The sequence below is a fragment of the Punica granatum genome, chromosome 7 (genome assembly GCF_007655135.1).
Source record: "Punica granatum isolate Tunisia-2019 chromosome 7, ASM765513v2, whole genome shotgun sequence".
NCBI lineage: Eukaryota > Viridiplantae > Streptophyta > Magnoliopsida > Myrtales > Lythraceae > Punica > Punica granatum.
The window spans coordinates 27871831-27893528 of NC_045133.1; the positions used below are offsets into that span (position 1 = coordinate 27871831).

General features: G+C 40.6%; 6 protein-coding genes across 6 annotated transcripts; all 6 read left to right on the forward strand.

Annotated features, from left to right (window-relative positions):
• The first annotated feature begins 1583 nt into the window (after positions 1 to 1583).
• Positions 1584 to 4330, forward strand: LOC116213025 (probable aminotransferase TAT2). The gene is made up of 7 exons (XM_031547828.1): positions 1584 to 1994; positions 2590 to 2929; positions 3049 to 3267; positions 3366 to 3425; positions 3593 to 3748; positions 3840 to 3933; positions 4012 to 4330. The coding sequence occupies exons 1-7, from the start codon at positions 1729 to 1731 to the stop codon at positions 4137 to 4139; spliced, it is 1263 nt and encodes a 420-aa protein (XP_031403688.1). The 5' UTR covers positions 1584 to 1728; the 3' UTR covers positions 4140 to 4330.
• Positions 4331 to 4884: 554 nt separating this feature from the next.
• LOC116213026 (D-amino-acid transaminase, chloroplastic-like) lies at positions 4885 to 7863 on the forward strand. Its single transcript, XM_031547829.1, has 5 exons — positions 4885 to 5100; positions 5234 to 5295; positions 6051 to 6226; positions 6322 to 6995; positions 7465 to 7863. The coding sequence occupies exons 1-5, from the start codon at positions 5085 to 5087 to the stop codon at positions 7560 to 7562; spliced, it is 1026 nt and encodes a 341-aa protein (XP_031403689.1). The 5' UTR covers positions 4885 to 5084; the 3' UTR covers positions 7563 to 7863.
• Positions 7864 to 8539: 676 nt separating this feature from the next.
• On the forward strand, positions 8540 to 10943 carry LOC116213027 (uncharacterized protein At4g28440-like). The gene is made up of 2 exons (XM_031547830.1): positions 8540 to 8978; positions 10444 to 10943. The coding sequence occupies exons 1-2, from the start codon at positions 8711 to 8713 to the stop codon at positions 10632 to 10634; spliced, it is 459 nt and encodes a 152-aa protein (XP_031403690.1). The 5' UTR covers positions 8540 to 8710; the 3' UTR covers positions 10635 to 10943.
• A 2595-nt stretch (positions 10944 to 13538) lies between these two features.
• On the forward strand, positions 13539 to 14554 carry LOC116213002 (homeobox-leucine zipper protein ATHB-52). The gene has a single exon (XM_031547789.1). It carries the CDS (start codon positions 13632 to 13634, stop codon positions 14280 to 14282), a length of 651 nt encoding a protein of 216 aa, XP_031403649.1. The 5' UTR covers positions 13539 to 13631; the 3' UTR covers positions 14283 to 14554.
• Positions 14555 to 16435: 1881 nt separating this feature from the next.
• LOC116215177 (E3 SUMO-protein ligase MMS21) lies at positions 16436 to 18481 on the forward strand. Its single transcript, XM_031550787.1, has 7 exons — positions 16436 to 16614; positions 16746 to 16817; positions 16929 to 17039; positions 17142 to 17252; positions 17666 to 17805; positions 17946 to 18031; positions 18118 to 18481. Exons 1-7 carry the CDS (start codon positions 16525 to 16527, stop codon positions 18273 to 18275), a joined length of 768 nt encoding a protein of 255 aa, XP_031406647.1. The 5' UTR covers positions 16436 to 16524; the 3' UTR covers positions 18276 to 18481.
• Positions 18482 to 18742: 261 nt separating this feature from the next.
• On the forward strand, positions 18743 to 21476 carry LOC116215176 (uncharacterized exonuclease domain-containing protein At3g15140). Its single transcript, XM_031550786.1, has 6 exons — positions 18743 to 19134; positions 19493 to 19695; positions 20113 to 20193; positions 20357 to 20482; positions 20765 to 20888; positions 21001 to 21476. Exons 1-6 carry the CDS (start codon positions 18874 to 18876, stop codon positions 21199 to 21201), a joined length of 996 nt encoding a protein of 331 aa, XP_031406646.1. The 5' UTR covers positions 18743 to 18873; the 3' UTR covers positions 21202 to 21476.
• Positions 21477 to 21698: the final 222 nt, after the last annotated feature.

Here is a 21698-nt window from a genome sequence, read left to right on the forward strand (position 1 = left end):
ATTCTTCTAAAAAAATTGAAAAATCATATTTGCAAACTCAAAATTGAGAATTGTTAAACTTATATTCGATATCTAATAACAATTGGAAATTTTCTAATCAAGTGGAAGAGAATTGATATAATTAAGAAGGAAAAAATAATTGCCAAAAAAAGCCTTCAATCAAAGAGATGAAAATTGAAAATTTATTAAAAATACTTCTTTAAATTGTTTTGAATTTGGAAAATTAGAAAAATCTCTTTTCCTAAAAAGCTATCATTCATTCTAGATAAGTAAACACATTAGATTTCAAAATCTATGGTGGAGCAGCAAAATTGGAGAATTGTCTCGGTCGCTTTTATATATATATATATATATATATATTAATTATAAGAAATCGCTGAGTCTGTTTGAAAACTAAATGCAAAGTAATCCACGGATAAGATTTGAACACGATTGCTTGAATTTTTAAAGGAAAACGGTTCGCTGCATGATATCTTATGTAAGGCACGCCTCTAATTTTGTTTTAATAGGACAAACGAGACTTTCAATTTTTCAAGGAAGCTGTTTTGTCGTATCATCGCCCTATTCGTCCCATCATGTAATGCTACAATGATACGTTTGAATGACAGTTACCCAACATGGAAGAATTTACATCTATTTCATAAAATCAGAAGAATCATTACTCTGCTATTGAAGTGTCTCGAGACGTGCAAATTTAATTGCAGCTTAATTCAACAGCATGTATTTAATCCGCGAGAACTATTTTGAGATCGATAAATACTCAAAAAACAAGAGAAGTACATGTATTCTCGGCGGGAAAGATCGATTTAAAGAGAAGTAAGTTCATCGAATATTTTGTATTCGTTTTTTTTTCAAAACGAAAGGGGCCGAAACTCACCAAAATTGGCGAGATATTTGGCTATTCCTTATAGCGTGCCTCAAAATCGAACCGGACTAGCGACAGGCAGCCTGTCTTTCACCGGGATGACATTAGCTGGGTTTCGGTAGCCGCCAAGATGCAAACGTCGGTGGCAGCATCAGTTTCTCTCTCAGTATAAACAAATTTCTCATCTCAGTAAAAGCGCCTTCATTTTACTTCCTCCTTCGTGATTTTTCTTTCCGTGATACATTACCTTATTCCGCATTTTCAGAATATTTTGCAGCATATTTTCTATCTTAAAAAATTCATGGTTTTTTTTTAAAGAATTATTATGGCAGAGGTTGCTCTGTCGATTAATTCAAATATTATAATCCGGGATGGGACTGGAAGAACCTCTGCTCCTGCTCCTGCGAGCCTTCTGTCTTTAAATGGTAAAATAAAACAATAGGGCAAAACAAAGAAAAAAAATTTCGGGTGATTAATATAGTCAGTACAGCCGGAACTTTAGCCCGTTTGAATTGTTGGATCGATTTTAGAATCACGATTTTGATTTTAACTCAATACACTACACAACAAAAATACACATTTCCCAAGTCAAATTTATAATACTATCTCATTTGCATTTTTTCACAATCAAAATCAAAATCAAAATCAAAATCATGATTCTAAAATCACACTAACAATTCAAACGCAGCCTTAATAATACCATAATTGGCTTTCCATTTCCATTCCATGCAGTGGGATTGAGCTCCTTCAAGTACCAACGTGTGGCCTGGCCTGCATGTCCTTGCCCTCCTCTTCTTCTTCTTCCTCCGCAACTCACAGAACCCAGTGGCTGAAAGTCCCTAGGAAACGAGAGCAAGAAGAGGATGGAGAATGGGCTTGTGGGCAGTGAAGGGGAGGTGACTTCTAGAATTACCATTAAGGGGATCCTGAGCCTGATAATGGAGAGCATTGAGGAAGGAGATGGTGATGGGGAGAGGAAGAAGCGGGTGATTTCACTGGGGATGGGGGACCCTTCTGCGTACTCTTGCTTCCAGCCCCCTGATGTGGCCCCACAAGCCGTGGTGGAGACTCTTCAGTCCGACAGGTTCAATGGGTACTCCCCCACTGTTGGCCTTCCTCAGGCAAGAAGGTTAAAATATCCCAACTTCCTCATCCATGAATCATGCATGTTTCCTTCTCAATCATTGAATTATTTGCTTGTCGAGTTTTACTGCTGTTCGTTCGATTGAATGCTGCTAGTTATACGATGGCAGAGCCGGGATTCGGAAGGATAATATCGAGGCGGAGGCGGTATCCCAATGCAGATTGTTAGTCTGTTAGGTGTTTATGAAAAACAGGAATGATTAAATGGACAAGCTGAGAATTTTTTCTCGGCATATATTATATGATATGCTTCTTGATTTCACGGGATTCAAATATTGATGATATTAGCATGTTTGGCTGCTGCTAATGATGGCATTAGGGACAAACCCGGGATTCCGACTGCAAATGACGAGCCTTTTCAGGAATTGATTTGAATTCGACTTTTGGTACTAGTGAATTCAATTAACAATCACGAGAACATTGAAACTTTTATTTGGCTTCAGAGCTCTGAAGCAATTCATCCAGAATTTGGTATTAATTGTTCCAAGCGCAGTTAAATATTCATCCAGCAGATGACATAAAAAGGTTAGGTGATTTTGTTGATAATCATTGATATGAATCTTATATGCTGCATCATTCAGGGCGATTGCAGAATATCTATCCAACGATCTTCCGTACAAGCTATCACCGGACGATGTCTTCATCACTTCAGGTTGCACACAAGCTATAGATGTGGTACTGTCACTTCTTGCTCGCCCGGGTGCGAATATACTGCTCCCAAGGCCAGGATTCCCAATCTACAATCTGTCCGCCTCTTTTAGACACCTTGAAGTTCGGCACTTTGATCTCCTCCCAGAAAGAGGCTGGGAGGTTGATCTTGATGGCATAGAATCCTTAGCTGATCACAACACTGTCGCTATAGTGATCATTAACCCGGGAAACCCGTGTGGGAATGTCTACTCTGAGCAGCACCTGAAGATGGTTAGTGTAGTGCTCAACATACAACTTTAAGTAGAAGCTTTTTCTGATAAATTATCCACCTTCCACATTCTAGAGTTGGGGGGCCCGAGGGTTAATCATTGATGAATGACTTTATTCAGATCGCAGAGGCTGCGAAGAAGCTGAGAACCCTGGTAATTGCCGATGAAGTTTATGGGCACTTGGCTTTTGGGGATACACCTTTTGTCCCGATGGGGAAATATGGTTCGATAGCTCCTGTTCTTACTCTTGGCTCATTGTCCAAGAGATGGATTGTGCCTGGGTGGAGACTCGGCTGGCTCGTGACTACCGATCCTTCTGGATTGTTTCGTAAGCCCAAGGTTGTAACCCCTTTTCTCTAACTTCAATAAAGAGCTGCCTCTGAAGTCTAAATGGCTATCTGCATCTTGCTGAGTCTCCGGCCTTATTCTTCCTTCAGGTCGTAGAGCGGATGACGAAGTATTTTGACACGTTGGGAGGCCCTGCAACTTTCATTCAGGTTCAATGCAAACCCCATGACTTCATCTGATGAACGAAGAGTTCGATCCCTGAATTGTCCTATCAATTTGATTGCTAGCTGTCAAACTTACATGCTACCTAAGTCGGGTATATACATCAAATAATTATTTCACCTTTAAAGCAGTTTTTTTTCCCCCCGGCAATCAGGCAGCGGTTCCTCGCATACTTGAACAAACTGATGAGACTTTCTTTGAGAACACAATCAGTATTCTGGAGCATGGCTTGGACATTTGTTGCAGCAGGATAAAAGATATCCCTTGCTTGACATGTCCGCAAAAACCAAGGGGATCTATGGCTATGATGGTAAGAAGAAAAGGGGGATCTATGGCTATGAGTCATAGTGATAGTGATAGCCATGGTTTTCTGCAACTTACATAAATTTCGAATGGTACAGGTTAAGTTAAACCTTTCTCTACTGGAAGATATCAGTGATGACATAGATTTCTGCTTCAAGCTAGCGAAGGAAGAGTTGGTTATCATCCTTCCAGGTATCAAATCAATGGCTTAGTCATGACTTTTATGTTAGAATTTATGTACAGACATAACTTTCGCTGTCATTTCTGCAGGAATTGCAGTTGGACTGAAGAATTGGATCCGAGTAACTTTCGCCGCTGACTCATCTTCTCTGGAAGAGGGCATGGGGAGAATCAAGTCCTTCTGCCTGAGGCATGCAAAGCAAACTGGAAACATGTAACTGTTGGAGATCATAGACGATTATAAGTCACTCTTCCACAGTCTCTTATGGGTCCAGTACAGATTTTAGAATAAGATTTGCCTAAATATGGCATATGAATATAGCTCAACACAAATGTACAACTGGGAACTTTTAGTACTGCCGTTCGATAATTCAGTTTCAATTCCAAATTACGTGTCGATTTCTTGGCTCGCCTGGACAGCCGGTTGATGGATCCCACTGTACATTACTATACTCAATCTCCAAGCATCTTTTTGAGTGCTGGGCAAATATTGCATCAGAGGAAAGACAAAAGGGGCCTCCCGTTGACGATTTGAAAAAAGCAAATCAATTAGTTGAACAGCTGAATAAGAATCATATGCCGTCTGAAATTGTCTTTTCTCCGGTCTTCTTCCAATCATTTGTGCTAATCATACGTGCCATGAAGTACAGATGGTTAATTAACCGACTTTTTCGATCAAGAGCTGTGCTCTTGGTCGTCGTGGCGATTGATCCAGGTTGTGACGGGAGACCGCTGCTCGTAGGCTGAGATTAACAATCTTCAAACATGAAGTGGACTGACAGTTAGACAAACTGCGCTCGATGTAGTCGGGACTTTATCTGCATTCAAAGGGGGGGAACATTTCCTTGAACGCTCGTGAAAGACAAAAATTATTGAACAAAACAAAGAGCTAAGCTCTCCCACCCACCTACCCACCCAACTACCCACCCAATACTGTCTTGAGCGTTAGACTTGAGCAGCAGCGATGAGTGCTGTGAGACTGAGGACAAAGAGGAAAACGATAACCGAAAAGAAAAAAAAAACATGGAATCCGCTGAAGATGAAGCAGAGCATAAAAACACGCATGCACACCCGTCCATATATCTACTCTCAAGAGCCACTCTCCTCTCCTCCATTGCCAGCAAACCTCTGATTTGCATCCTTATCGGTCTTTCCGCGAAGCCATGGACTCGAAAACAGGTGATTGCTCGTTCGCTCGCTCTTCCGATGATGATGATTGCATTCTGGCTGTGGGCGTTTGTTCATTAGTCCGATGATCTGTTCGGTGCTACCGGTTATTGATTGACTTCTCGATTCGTGTGTGTCTGTGAAGGTTCCATGGAGGTTGACAGTGGCAGCGAGTTCAAAGCCCACGTCTTTGCATCATCATCTGAGGTGAGAACTCAAAAACCCATATATCCTTTCCGCCTTCAGTTCCCTTTCTCTATCATTGATTGTCTTCACTGGATTTTATGTGGATTTTTCATAGAAAAATCTTTCCTTGATATATATTTGTCCGATGATTATCGAAATGCCGGTTTATCTAGCTTTGATGGTATCGAGTTATGCTCATATGTTGTTAAGAAGCTTCCCCAATCGAGGAGGGGACCCGGAGTTATGAACAGGCCAGATTTATAGGAAGGAGAATGGAGTACACTTCGAAAGAATTAGCAAATTTGAACTTTATTGCGATTGTTTACAGAAAAATCTTTCCTTGATGTATATTTATCCCGATGATTATCGAAATATTGTTTTATCTAGCTTAGGTGGCATCAAGTTTTGCAATTTAGTTGTTAAGAAGCTTCCCGAGTCGAAGATGGAACTGGGGCTTATGAACAGGGCAGATTTCTAGGAAGGTGAATGGAGTGAATTTCTTGGGGGTGAACAGGGAAAGACTGAAATGGAGTGTAGAGGGTGTACTGTGAAAGATTTAGTAAATTCCAGTTGATTTTGGAGTTCTTCTAGTGATACGGATTACTTCATTCAATTCATATTACAATGGCAGTGACTTTGGGTTTTGGTGGCATGTCCGACTTCCATAAAGAGGATCATCATCTGTTCCCTTCTGATCGACCTTTGCTTTGAGTACTGTCTCTTTTGAACATGAAGCACATGGATTATTCATTTCTTGTAATTATTGTCCCGATCAGCTGCTGGAGAAGCTGCATGAGAAGTGGAGTGCAGTGAAGAAGAAGCCGTACCCTGCAATGTACTCGAGCGTCTTTGGTGGGATAATACTCGACCCAGCAATGATGGTGATTCCCATAGATGATCATATGGTCCATAGAGGACATGGTGTGTTCGATACAGCTATAATTTTAGATGGGTAAGCTCTGATTATTAAGTCTATGCAGTATGATGCCTTTGGTTCCTCTGAATAAATTCTGAGCCCACTTTTACTCACGATATTGTTTACTACAGCTACCTTTATGAGCTAGATGTCCACTTGGATCGCTTCTTAAGATCCGCGGCAAAAGCGAGGATTTCCTCTCCATTTCCCCAGTCGACCCTCCGAAGCATTCTCATACAACTCACTGCAGCATCCCAGTGCACGAAAGGAACTCTTCGATATTGGCTAAGTCCAGGCCCTGGGGATTTCTTACTCTCACCCTCGGGTTGTCCCACCTCTGCATTTTATGCAGTTGTGATTGACGAGGACTTTTCCCAGTGCAAAGGAGGAGTCAAAGTGATAACCTCCACGATCCCGATGAAGTCCCCCCAATTTGCCACCATGAAGAGTGTGAACTACCTCCCGAACGTCTTGTCGAAAATGGAGGCAGAAGATCAGGGAGCTTTTGCTTCCATCTGGGTGGATGATGAGGGATACATTGCAGAAGGGCCAAATGTTAATGTGGCGTTTATTTCACAAGATAAAGAGTTGATATTGCCCTCGTTCGACAAGATCTTGAGCGGGTGCACAGCAAAGAGGCTTCTCCAGCTTGCCCCCAAGTTGGTCGAGAAGGGGATACTGAAAGATGTGAAGACTGCAAATCTCGCGGCGGAGGAAGCAAAACGCTCTGCAGAGATGATGTATGTCGGAAGCACGCTTCCCTTGCTGCCAATCATTGAGTGGGACAGGCAACCAATTGGAGATGGTAAAAAATATCTCCTTGCCACTAGCTTCTGTTCAATTTATTCCATGCCCATTCCATTGCACCAAGCGTGTATTTACTATTCTTAGCGATGGTTCATCAGACGGTAACTCGGCTTTACAAGTAGGAGGTTATTGTGATTAGAGCTAGTGAACAGGACCAACGCAGAAACAACCTTATCATTAGACCAATGCACTTGACTCGAATCTAACTTTGCGAAAACAGATCCTTTCATAATAGCTGAATCTCGATACTTTTGCAGAGAAGGTTTTCTGAGTCCACAGTTTCCAAACTCCTGCATTTCGTAAAGTGTGAAAAGTATCTATTTGCTTTTTATAGGGAGGATCACGCTGCGTATACGAAGCAAGTTTGTTCATGGGTCTGTTTGTTGCATGTTCAAGAAAGAAAAAGGTGGTTTCGGGCGATAATTTTTTTTCATATGCTAAGCAAACATGTCTGCTTCCTATAACAGGGAAGGTGGGGGGACTGACCATGGCACTTTCAGATCTTGTTTGGGAAGACATGGTAGCTGGCCCGGAAATGCAGAGATTGCGCGTTTCCTACTCGTAGAGACTACTCGAAGTTCACTCCACGCCTAATGGTCATGGCTGCAAAACACATATGCTTATCTTCCATTTACTGTTGTTGCAAATCCAAATAAAAGTCTCCCGAATGCATGTTAGATTACTCCGCCTTCTTTCCTCGTTTTGTATGCATTTCGAGTTTGTGGGGGTTGGCACTTTTGCACTACCAGTTGCTTGTAAGGAAAGAATGTGAAGGCCGATGGGGCCTCCTCTGAGAGAACTCGTGTACAAATAATATCAGAGCCAACATAGATTGACAATCATATGATAATTTACATTCTCGCGTATGTTTGCTGAGCTTTTCACGTTATTGGGATACATTATCCGCTCGGTGCGACCGGTCGAGTCTCATAAGGAATCAGTTTATGTATTGCTAATGATTCTTATCAGACATATTAGAGTCTGTTAAATGAGTTTGCTGGGAGATGTAGTCAGATGGACTGATCAATCAATGATGCTAAATTCTTTCTTATTTATATCACTGACAAAATAGTAAATATTGTTTTTTCTTTCTATTAGACTCGATTTTTATTGGAATTCCTTGTGATTGAGTGAGTGAATGAATTTCATAATAATTGATGATTGATGATAGGAACACCCAATAGGCCATATTATGGCCCTAAGTGGGAGGACACGCGTCGATTTGGGCATAGGCTGGTACAGAATTAGTTGCTCGAAATTCGCCTATAGAGATGGAGGCCATTTTGATTTTCCATCAATTAAATTTTGCCCCAATACAAAATCCACACTTTCTTCATGAAATTATTATAGTCAACAATCCAATGACTCGAGAAATTATGCTTTGATACATAGAAATACACAAATATTCACGCATAATTTTATTATGGTGTGGGTATTGTAATTATTTTACTATTCGTTTATACTATTATTATTATTGTTCATTATCATTATTAACATTATATTGATTTTTCTGGGGAAAAAAAAAAAGAGGAATCGACAGAAAAAGCTAGAGGGCAGTAGGTTAGGTGCCTGCAGCCCAAAGATTATTCTTCTTCCTACTTTCATTTTATCAAGAAAATCACACAGCCAGAGAGAGAGAGAGAGAGAGAGAGAGAGAGAGAGATCAGCTCGTGAGATTCCCATCGTTTGAGAGATTAGGGTTTCCCCGTTCCAATGGAGACGGCACCTCCGCAGTCGGAGCAGGAGCAGCAGCCAACGCAAAGCAACGAGAAACCGGGGCTGAGGAAACCGGTGTTCACGAAGGTGGACCAGCTGCGGCCCGGGACGAGCGGCCACACCTTGATAGCAAAGGTTCTGAGCTCAAACACGGTGCTCCAGAAGGGCCGATCCGTGTCGCAGCACCTCCGCCACACTCGCATCGCCGAGTGCCTCATCGGCGATGAGACCGGCACCATTGTCTTCACCGCCCGCAACGATCAAGGTTATCCATTTATGATGTATCTCACTCTTCCAGTTCCATGTAGTGTCTCCGATGCAAAAAAATAAAATAAAAAAATCTGCTTTTTATCCCCCGTGTCCGCGTGCTTGTTTGGGATGTAATAGCAACGTTCCCTGTCAGACCGTCCGTCCGTCAGCTCTAATTTGACCGTGTCGGTTGTCTGATATCCTCTGTCTTATTCAAAACAAAGGTTCTTATTGGGAGGATTGGACCGATATTTTCAGTTCATTTATTAATCAATCTATGAGAAAGTTTGTGCACGAAGCATTATCTAAAAATTTATCTTGTGTAATAATAAACTATTAAAAAATGGATTTTTTGATCGTCCTGTCACTAGAAAACTATTAAAAGAGTTTTCTTTTTAAGCTCAAATTTATTGAGAATGGTTAAGAAGCAACGTTTTTCAAACGCTCCCCTGATGTTTCCTTCATTTTCTGCCTGACAATAATTTAGCATTCAGCTGCAAAGAAAGTATGAACTGATCTTAGCATTTAAAGAGAAGAAGCGGGCGTTTTTGGTTGAAGGTTACAGTTTTAGCTGCAAGAGAAGTTTTTTCTTTAGTTATTTTGTGAACTTTGTAAAAGAATTCTTCCAGTGTGGCAAACTGAAATGATACCTACAGGTAGTAGTAGTTACTGAATCAATAATTGTTAAGCCAAGTTGTACTGATATTCTAAATACTTTATATGAACTGGGGACAGTTGTGAGAGTAAATTTCTTGGTTGCAAGCTGTTAAAAGGCTACTTCGGGGCGAACAGCCTCGTGACAATTCCAAGATTGCTTCCCCTCTGATAGCTCTGTTTATGACGCAACTTGGACTCTCGAGCTGAACCCTCTACGCTCAGTCTAGTGAATGCAGTTTTTAGCTGCATATTTGGCAGGGGATGAGGGAGAGGATATCGTGTTCAAAAGAATGAGCTTAGCTGGCCTAGATCAGGGGCTTGCAAAGAATACACCCTCTTGTGTTGTGTTTATTGAAGTCAGTTTGGTTATGTGATATATTATGATATTAGTTGTGGAAGTTTTATATCCAAATATTTGGCGGCCCATTTAGTTGTTGAAGCAAAGAACGGGGCAGGGCTTATTGAATTGTTATTGCTGATATTATCCATTTTCAGTCCTAAAATGTCGTGTTTGGACTCTACTGCTGAACTGGGGGATCTCTTATTGGTTTGCTCTTGGTTATATACTTGATGTGACTAAATAGCAATATGAAACTGATATCCATCTTGAAATTTGCTAATTATTGTCATTTCTTCTGCTAATTACAGTTTATTAGCCTACAGTCTGGTAAATTATGAGACTTCACATGCTAAAGCTGTAAATTAATATTTCTGATCTTTCCGGAAATTCAAGATTACTCCTTGTGCTAAAGCTGGTAAAATCCTACTTGTTCAGCAAAAGTCCAATATTGTTCTGTTGTTGATGGTTCTTATTGTCTGCCCAGTTGATCTCATGCAGCCTGGTGCAACTGTAATTCTCCGTAATGCGAAGATTGACATGTTCAAGGGATCGATGAGGCTAGCAGTTGACAAGTGGGGCCGTGTTGAGGCAACGGATCCTGCAGATTTCACTGTTAAAGAGGACAACAATCTCTCTTTAATTGAGTACGAGCTCGTCAATGTTGTTGACGAGTGATCAAGACCTTGTGGCAATACCACTGGCCACTATAGCTGAAGAGTAATTCCTGAACAGGGTTGGGGACTACTAATTCCTGATAACGTGCTGGTATTAAGGTTGTTTTTATTTGATCAGTTTAATGATTAGGCTTAAGGTGCTCTCTGAAACCTGAACTGGTAATGTTTTATATTATCTCCTTTGAATACAGCAAAGTAGGATTTTGTTAGGTCTTGTCCGGGAGAAGGTGGCTCCTATGGAATTGTAAACAGAATATTGATGATCATAAGCCCTTTCGGTTCAAGTAAAGTCTTACTTTTGCTTATATAAGTTCGGGGTGCTGGTTTTTTGTTTGAGTGCATTCAGTATCTGGGAAGCTTGATTGAGAGTTCGGAAAACAGAGGTTTCCTGTTCATTATCCACTTGTAGGGGCTGTAGATAGTTTCATACTTCCAACAGGATGCATAACAACCATCGGACAGGTCCCTTTTGAGATCCCATCACCTGTCTCTATGGTCGAGCAGAACTCCAATCAGTCCAACAGGAGGCAGGCCCCACATCTCCGGACCCATGTGATCCTTCAAGATATGGCGATACATACGTCGCTCCCAAACACCGGTTAGGTTCATGCTCCATCGAGCGACGTGCTGTGTCTATTTTGGGTATGATGAAACTAATGGTCAATCAAGCAGACTAGCAGAGAGGATAAGTGAGATAATATAATTATGATTTTACGGTATTATTAATTGTGAGATAATATAATTATAATTTTATGGTATTATTAATGTTTATAATAATGTTTGAGTTCTGGGCATTAATATTGTTTGACTGGGCAAGTTCACGAACTTGAATGAGTTGTCCTGATTTGGAACCTATCTAAAGTTGTCTCATGGTCCCTGACGTGAAGCTTGGTTTAGACTTCAGATCAAGTGCATGAACAGAGATGCTTCAACCACCACAGATAACGTCAGCCAGCATGAAGAAGGAGAATGCCAATTCTTTTTCGAATGCTCTTAATATGGCGAATATTAAGTCTTCCTTTCGTGGATCAGTACTTTCTATTCGCGACCAATACGGTTTTCACCATTCCAATTAGATTCATCCCGAACTGGAAAAAGGTTATTGGCTGATTGATCGCCCTTTTTTTCCTTACTATTAGGGAGGTACTTAGGCCCTCTACAAGTAATCACGATCTCTTTTGTCGAGGCGCGACTTGGTTAATGGCCGCAATGACTCGATTGGTCCAACATGGACATGACAACCTTCATGTACAGTCGCTAAATAGCATACCAGAGACGTTGCTTGGTTTCTCAAAGAAAAAGTCGTGCCGCTATGAATGAATAATTAGGCTAGCGGAGGGTCCATTTCTCATTAGGCTAATCCCGGTTTATACATTGTCAATAAACAAGGTGGGCTCACCTGCTTTGTCTCATTTGTATGACAAGTTAACTGCATTACTAGTAGCTGATAATTTAAGAAAAAATGGAGTGCCCGGCATTGATTTTCGATTACAAAAAAGAATCATGAACCTATTATAAGGAAATAAAGATTTTAGTAATTAATTATGGAGTAGGGGTAATTCCACCACGAGATCGAACCTACAACCTCTTGATTAATAGTCGAGGATCTGCACCACTGCGTAACACCATTTTTCTCGCCATAGAAGGCCTTGGTTAGGTCCAAATTCTCTGTCGTTCCCTTCTGCTGCATATGGATAAAGCTTAATAGCAGTGGATCCGGTTAAGCACTGTACTTAATCTAAGTGTCGAACGGATTCAGACGAACTCTTAAAACTAAAATCATAAATGGCTGGATCGGATCATATTGACATCGAATCCGGGCCTTCTCCTCTATTCGTGTTGAATCTGGAAGATCGAAATTGGTTAAATGGGCAAAGCCCGCTGTGTTTTTATTTTTATTTACATAGATCTAAACAGCTCACTGAGGCTGTTATCCCGAGCGTTGAATGACAAAACCTAAGACTATAAAGCTCAGGCCAGCTCTGACTCAAATGTTTTTGTAATGTGAATTCCAATTTGAGAACTACGGATGGTGTGTGTCAGATTTTTCTATTTTCCCTTTCTCTTTATTTTCCATTTTAAGAAATGGGAAGATGACTGATCATTTTGTTTATATTATCTTCTATCCCTAGTCAAATTCTGTCACAAGTTCATGCCCCCACACACATGCACATAATTATATATCCATATCGATATCTTATTATATGCAATATCTGAACTCTTAAAAATCTAGCAATATAACGTCGGTTCTTAACAAAAAAAAAAAAAAAGAGAGAGAGAGTATATATTCAAGCGTTACCCGTCAGTAGTGCGCTAACAGAAGCATAACCTTGAGAACCCTATAAGTCTTCACTGATCAGGCTTAGCATGCATATGCTACCTTTAATATTCTATATTGTATGATTGGCCATTGACCTATGATATATGGTTGAGTGTCTCGTGATATATACGTATTACATATATGTATCCATATTTTATCATATCCTTGCTGCAATAATCGCAGTATTTATTTAAACTAGTTTCACTTGAAAGAATATCTAGCTAGGAAACTTAATGTCATGTAAATTAAATTATCTTCATTCAAAAACCCTATGAAATATAGATAACGATTCATTTTTTTTCACTTAAAACGTATATATACGAATATCAAATCAGTAGGACCAAAGCCCACGTGAACACAATAGGGAGCAATGCATGTATATATACGAATCAGCCGTCGCCCTCCTCACTTTAAAGTCTTCTCTCTGGGCCATCCCTTCCTTAATTGAATCTTAGACAAAAGCTAATTTCATCCCTAAAGAAGATCATCTGTCACTGTCGATCATCTTGTCTTGTCTCTCTCCAACTTGTCGACAAATCCTCTTTATTATCCTATCCTTCTTATACAGCCTATATAAGGACTTCACGATCTCTCCCCATCTCCCGAATCCCATCCGTTCCCAGAATTCTGATCGATCGACATCATATATCGAACGTATACTCGACAGGGGTTTATTCAATGGATTTTTACGAGACCCAGAAGCAGAGGACTGCTGTACACAGACAGTCGTCGTCGTCGAGACACAAGGGCAAGAGGCTGACGGAGGACCAGGTGAGGCTGCTGGAGAAGAGCTTCAGCTCCACCAAGAAGCTCGACCCGGAGAGGAAGCTCCAGCTGGCTGGCGAGCTCGGGGTTCCACCTCGGCAGGTCGCGATATGGTACCAGAACAAGAGGGCCAGGTGGAAGACCCAGACCCTAGAGATCGACTACAACGCCCTCCAGGTGAAGCTCGAGTCTGCCCTCTCTGAGAAGAGGGGACTCGAGAGGGACGTCGAGAGGCTGCAGGCCGAGCTGAGGAAGGCCCGTGACATGTTGGCTCTTACTGGTCTGAACCAGCAAGTGCAAGAACCCAACAACAACTATGACATTAACACCACCAACACTACCAACAACGTCATCAGTTGTTCTAATAATGCCTCGGGGTCTTGTGAGGAGGGCGGTGGGAGTTCTTCAAATAACAGCTTCATAATTAATGGCGATCAGCGTCAGCATCATCGTCACGTGAGTTGCTGCTGGGAGGAGGAGGAAGAGAATAACAAGAACCTCCATCTCGATGATCTATATGCTTGCGTGATGTTCGCTAATGGTCCAACTCGGTCAGATTACTAAAAACGCCTTAATTGCCATTGCGATGCCGACTGCACTGAGTGACAGATCACAGAATGCATGCAAGAACGGAAATTGTGCGGCCCTTTAGTCGCATCTATCGATCTACTTGATATATTTGATATTGCAGCAGTGACTGATTTGCGAGTGAATCATTAGAGAGTTGTTGATTTTCATGTTTTTAGCAGTTGCTAAAATGGTAAGGAAATATGTAAATTAATGAAACCACATATTACTGTGGTAATCATCATTGATATGAGTCGAGATTAGACCACCATTGTTGTTTTTTAATTAAAAAAAAGAAAAGGAAAAGGCCGCCATTGTTGAATGAAAGCTAAACAGTGCAACTTGAAGAAGCAAGAGGTCCCATGGAGCTATTCCCCTCTCTATTTATCATTTAGACCGTAGATTATAACAATTGACTGTCAGAACTAATTAATTCGTGAATGTTTAGTTTTTTTATGTTGGCATATCACTATTTAAAAAGCAACTCGATATAGTGCAGGGGTAATCGATTCCGAATACCCTGTATTTTTCACGATAACCGAACCATGTCCTATAAGGGATAGGTTTCAAGATTTTGGAATCGGACCCTACCATGTTAAATCATGAAACCGGAACTTGCCTGGAACCTGTATTATACCACAAGTTTCGGATACCCTGTTGGAACCTATAAATTTTTTTATCCCGCTAAATAAAATCGAAAATGTCATATACATAATCAGTAATCACGCCAAATAGAATATCAACAAAAATTTAAATTAATCAATAACAAAAAAAAATATGTCTCATCAATCTATCGATAAAATTAAACATTCATAATATGATCCCACACAACAAAATGCTTCCGTTTTGATTCATTAAAAGAGACAGTAACTTTACTCTTTCCTCGTTTTCTTTTTAATAAATAATCGATTCTAGGTAACCTGTAGGTAGGAATCGGAACCGAAACCGATTTTCACCGGTTTCAGATTTTAATACCCGGAACCTACCATATTTTCAATACGAGCTGCCCGGACTCTATCCTAACGGGTAGATTCCTACCTATTCCCGGTATACCCGATACCCATACACACCCCTAATACAGTGAGATTAATCTCAAAACATACCGTAACGGTATGTTTGTTTTGAAAATAATGTTCAACTCAACTCAACTCAACTCCACTTATCTTCAATTCAACATCACAATCATTATTTTTTTTTTATTTTTTTAAATATTTTTAACCATTCAATTCAATTTTTAATATTAAATTCTCTTAACTATTCATTACTTTTTCACAATTTTATAACAGAATCATTACTTAATCATTATTTTCTCTCAATTATTTATTACTTTTTCACACTTTTTCTCATAATTCAACAATACAATCATTACAAACAAATTAAAACGAAAACTCAATTCAACTCAACTCTCAATCCAAACGCACTCTTATCTACTGTTGTGAGTTAAACGCAACATCTATGTCAATTGAAACTACACAGTGCAAGTTGCAAGCAATTTGTCCTCTTTGTCGGATCATTAATAGACAGGTCAACCATATGGTTGGCCCCCATATTTTTGCTTTTATCTATATATATCAAAAGGTCAAGAGACTTAACGCACATTTAGATTATATTCTCATTTTTATTTGTTTTCTTGGATTTTTATTTTCATAAACAACTGCGTCTTAGACTAATAATAAATTTTATCCCTCTGAATTTATGTAAATGCTTTTGTGCGGGATACATGTATTTCAGATTCAAACTCTGTTTGCTCCTACAAAGGGATAGATGAACTCCGTAATAGAGCGATTAAAATGATTACTTTGAAAATCGAGGGACGTAATTACAAAATCCAAGTACATGGATCTGTTTAATTAGACAAATCTAAAGTATAGGGACTCGATCAGAAAAAAAAGATAAAGTATAGGGAACTTAACCAATGAAACTAAAGTTGAGGAACCAATTTGATCTTTTATCCCGCTTGTTCTTTTCGCTCTTGTCCGAGATGTGATATCACGTAGGATTATGATATAATATACATAAAAAATATATTTATTTTAATAATGAATAATTTTGGTCAATAAAGATTTTTTCATTTTTTGTTTCTAATGTTAAAAATTAAAATGGTAAATTCCTATTGATTTATGGCGTTACCAAATCGTAACAGCGTTAGATACACTACTTTTTCCGCTTCTGCAGCCCCCGCCAAATTTCTGCTAAACAGAGAGCGAAGAAAGAAGCCCTAAGCTGTGAAAAATCCGCCATGGCGTCGACTTCAAGGGCCGGCGGCGTTCAGGGGAAAATACGGCAGGCGACGTCGACCATATGCGATGACAATCAATCTCTTGTCGCGGTAATTCACTTGCTTCTGATGCTCCAAAATGCTTCTTAGTTCAGCTGATGAGTTTCTTCGAGGAGCAATCTGCGTAGCGGATCTTTTTCAACCTAAAGATTCGGTTGAGATTCGGTTTCCATTCGCTTCAGGAGATTCGGAAGGGTATTGGACGGTTAAAGGATATTGCAGTGGATCTCGAGAGGGATAATCAATCGCAGAAGGTACTACTGGACAACGAGCGTAACGTGCTTGATTTTGCCGGTCTCTGGGAGTTCATCGTTAGTTTCAAAAGCGAGATTTGTCGTATAAGGAATGATGGTACCTTCTTTCAGGCGAAGGAACTTGAAAATGCTGTTCTGGAGCTAATAAAGGCTTTTGAGGATTGTCAGCGGTTTTCAATGGTCGTCAACTCTGTTGGGGACGCATACGAGCCCGGGCCCGAAGTTCGTGGCGTTTTCTTTCATCAATACGTCTTCCTTCCCCCTTCCTTCCCCGATTTTTTTTTCCCTCTGTATACTAGTTCTAATTTGATGTCTCGGTTGCAGCTAACTGATTTTGGTAAGTTGTTCGACAATGAGATGGCAAAGCTCGGGGGTAATTCATCTTCGGTTTCACAAAACCATCCGTTACTAAGGCAGTTTCGGCAGGCAATCTGGGTATGCTTTTGTTGTTATTGCATGACAGGTATCTCTGTGACTGTTCGTGAGCTCGTTACAGGGCATTTGTTGGTGGAAAAATCCATTTTGGTTCTATATTGGACGATGATTATGTCCCGTAAATGAATGAATTGGCATCTTTTAGATAAGTGCGATCCTTCCAAGCATGATAGAGAATTGTTTTTGTCATCTTTCCGAACTATTTTTATGTGCAATCCGATATAGCATTGCAAGTAGCTGTGTGTGGATACTATTGCCACTCCAACCGCCATAGTTGGTATTCATTCTACTACCCTATTAGAGCCCTCTTAGAAAGTTAATCATAACATTGTTTTTTGCAATAGTCGAGTGATTCTAAAGGTTTATCATGTTTACTGTTACTGTTAAGTAAAAGGTTCACTCTTTTTCTCCAGGATGTTCATCATCATGGACAGCCTATGCCTGGGGAAGAGCAGGAGGACATTGTTATGACGAGTACTCAGACCAGCCTCTTGAATGTTGCTTGTCCGCTGAGTGGAAAACCGGTCACTGAATTATCTTCTCCAGTTCGAGGGTACTATTACTTGTTGCATTCTAATTATTCCATCTATGGCCATCACAATGAGCCAAGTTAACTGCTAACCTTTCCTCGGTAAACATTCTTTGGTGGGGGTCATCTTTTCCTTACCTTTGGATCTGTTTATCTTCTCGCAGCATGGACTGCAAGCATGTCTACGAGAAACAGACGATTTTAATATACATTAGGTCCAAGGGTGGGAATGCTAAATGCCCTATTCCAGGTTAGATTGAATTTGCTTTGGGATTCTGGAGGAACAGTTTGATTCCCTCTTAAGAGAGTCTTAATGACCTTTTATGAATCTGGCAGGTTGCCCCAGAGTACTGCATGCGAATGGAGTGATTTGTGATCCGCTGCTACTTTGCGATATTGAGGAATTGCGCTCAATGAACAAACAGAATGTTGGACCGGGTGGTATAGAAGATGTCACTGAACTTGTCGACGACGACAGGGAAGAGGATGATTGATGAAGTTGGTAAATGAGATTATTTTGTTGGCTTTAAATTATTGATATTCCTTAGTAGAGATGATGTCTAAGCAGTTGGTTCATCCATGTTGCACAGTGATGTTTCTTAACTTAGGAGAAGGGTATATTCTGCTGATGTGTAATTGTTCGGTAAATATCAAGATAATTCTTATCTCCGTCGGGTTAATCATTGATTGTGATTGGTCTCACACGACTTATATAACTTACAACTGCACTTACGTCAACTAACGAATAAAACTGATCTGGCGTATAATGATGCTTTTGCATCTGGTCCAAACAATGGTGTCGAGACTTCTATTTTTAACAATTGTTGGTGCGTTCATAAATGCAATCAAGTATACAATGTCGACCGTCGACGAGAGTTCATTGATCTGTGACTCCATGGGCTGATGCTTTCTGCCCTCTGGCCCGGCCCAGTGTCAGCTGACAATGGAAGCACGTGTCGTCCGTCTCGCATAAGAAACTCAGGCCAGGCCCGAACGGATCATAGTATTAACTGACCGGTCGCCGGTGGAGAGCACCGGAACGGGACGGGCAAAAACATCCCAAACTCTCAAGCATCCATCCATCACCGGAAAATGAGAGCGGCGGTTTCGCTTCTGACGAGGCTTCCTTTGACAACTGCTTCATCTTCATCTCCCCGTCTCTCTACGTTCCCTCTCCTTCACCTTCGTTCCCTCACTGTTGCTGCGTCCACGTCTTCTTCTTCTTCCCCTTACGTAACTGTTCCCACACAACATCAGCAACCAACAGACCAGCTTCCCTCCTCGGAGACTGAGGGCGGCACTCGTCGATGGAGACCGATGTGCTTGTACCACACGCAGGACAGGTGCACCAAGGTATTACTGTTGCCCACCTCGAGCTCAACAGCATTTGCATTCTGCAAATCGATTTTTTTTTTTTACCAGTTTCGCATCCCTGCAACGAAGAAAAGCTGGCCTCCAGTGTCTGAACTCCTCAGCTTTATTCCCATTGTCCTTTATGTTTATGATGAATCCTCGTTCACTGTCTGAACTCCGAGCTGCATGCTCCTAGCCGTATGCAATGCGCTCAATGTGTTTGATTAAAAGTTTCTTTGATGATTTTGTGTATCTCCATTTCATCGCATTTTATTGAATATGATATTTGACCTCCATTATTGATATAAGCACGTTAAGTTTCTTCAAATGCCTGAAGGAAATTTACTCTGATTTTCAGATGGATGATCATACCCACCTCGAGAAGTTCAATCACGATTTTGCAAAAGATCTTCGAGTTAACGTTGTTGATGCAGGACGTATGTCTCCTCAAGATATGGATTACTTTTTAGTCCTTGATTTGGAAGGAAAAGTCGAGATTCTTGAATTTCCAGTATTGCTACTTGATGCTAAAACACTGGCTGTTGTTGACTTGTTTCACAGGTCCTGCTCTATCCTGTTGTTGCTTTCTGTCTAATGATGCATTTTTAACTTCATTCTCCCTCCCCCCCTCCCTCCCCCCCTTCTATATCCAATCTTAATCCCTCCCCACAATTTCTTCTGCTTGCCATCAGTCTCTCATGTGACCTCGTGTCTTGGCAATGTTGGTGTCAATTCTCTGTAGTTTTTCTTTCCATGAAGTGAATACTTAAGATAACATATTTTGAGGCTGTAAGTAACGGAATGCTTGTCTTTGACATATAACATGGCACCTCTCCAATTACCGTGTTTTTTATATTATACTATCCACTAATGGTTTGATCCTCACAAACAATGTTCGTGGAGATTTTTCATTATTACATATATATCTATTATGTTCTCATATGATTTATATTTGTCCCTTGGATGAGTGTTGTACAGGTTTGTGAGGCCTTCACAGATGAGCGATCAGAGGATAAATGAGTACGTTGAAGGAAAATATGGCAACTTTGGTGTCGACCGGTATGTAATTACATCTAGTCTGGTGGAGTCATCTTTTTCTCGTGTGTTGGGATGCAAGGGGATGCAATGACACGGCATAATTTTTTTACTTTTGGTTTGCCTTACATTGTTTGTCATTTACTTTGTAGCTTGCTACACAATGATCTATCTGATAAATGTGCAGGGTCTGGCATGATACTGCTATATCGTTCAATGATACAGTTGACCAATTTGAAGGTTGGTTGAAAAAACATCGACTGTGGGTAAAGGAGCAGGGTGGCCAGCTTGATCGAGCTGCATTTGTGACATGGTGTGTTTAGTGAAGATGGGTGACAAATATTATTCTTTTATCCTGTGATTAGTCATTAGTCATCTAGCACATGCAAACTAATTCAGGTACACAAACCATGATAAATCCATGTCTTGCGCAGTTGTTCCCTCTTCTCTATGCAGCTGTGCTTGTTGAAACTGCATCCTGGAAGTTGGAAGCAATGTGTCCTCTTCGATTCGAGTGTATTATGATTAATGGCAAAAGGAAGAGGCGCTACAGGAAGTTTGCTAATGCAATTTATGCCCTTTCGTGTTGTATCAGTGGAAATTGGGATCTGAAGACAAAGATTCCCCAGCAATGCTGGGTATCAAGGATGAAACCTCCTCCATATTTCGTGGAATGGATCAATCTGAAGGATGTCTATCTAAATTTCTATCACAGACAGGTAAAACTCAAGCAAACACGTTCCAGGAGAGGTGTTTGAGGGCCACATTCATCTTTCATCATGGCATTTCCTTTTCGGGATAATTTATGCTGCTTGTCTTTCTGCACAACAGGCTAAAGGTATGATGTCGATGATGTCACAACTGGGAATACCAGTTTTTGGAAGCCACCATCTCGGTATTGACGATACAAAGAACATCACGAGGGTGTTGCAGCAAATGCTCATTGATGGTGCGCATATGAGGATCACTGCACGAAGGAAACCGGAGTTCCCCGGGGGTGTGCAGTTCTTTTTTGAGGATCGCATAATATAGCTTCGGCATGAGAAGTAATTGTGGCCTGGAAGGTTCTTCCTTTCTCTCCCTGCTCCGAGGCCAGAAACGACCGTTATTTTTTTTCTTTTTTTTTGTAAAACAATTTTGGCGGCAAAATTCTGTTGGGAAAATGTGGAAAACAGAAAATGAAAAAATTAGAGCATATGTTGCCACCAACTCAAACGAATCTCACAATCTCGTGAAGCGCGTGTACATATACTTGCCCTTAACACTGGCTTTTATATTTAAGCTCCTCTGCTTTAATTTTGATCAAATCAACACCCTCAATATTGATAAGCATATTTTATTATCCCTTCTGGAGCAATGTCATCAATCCACAGCATCAGTCAAGGGTCTTGTTTGGTACCTTAAAGCATAAGGTTTGTACCCCGACCCGGTGAAAATTCAAATTCAACTTGATTATTGAGTTCGAGTGGAGCAAGCTAAGCTTGAGCCCTAAAAATATTCATACACAGACACACATAATCAATCATAGG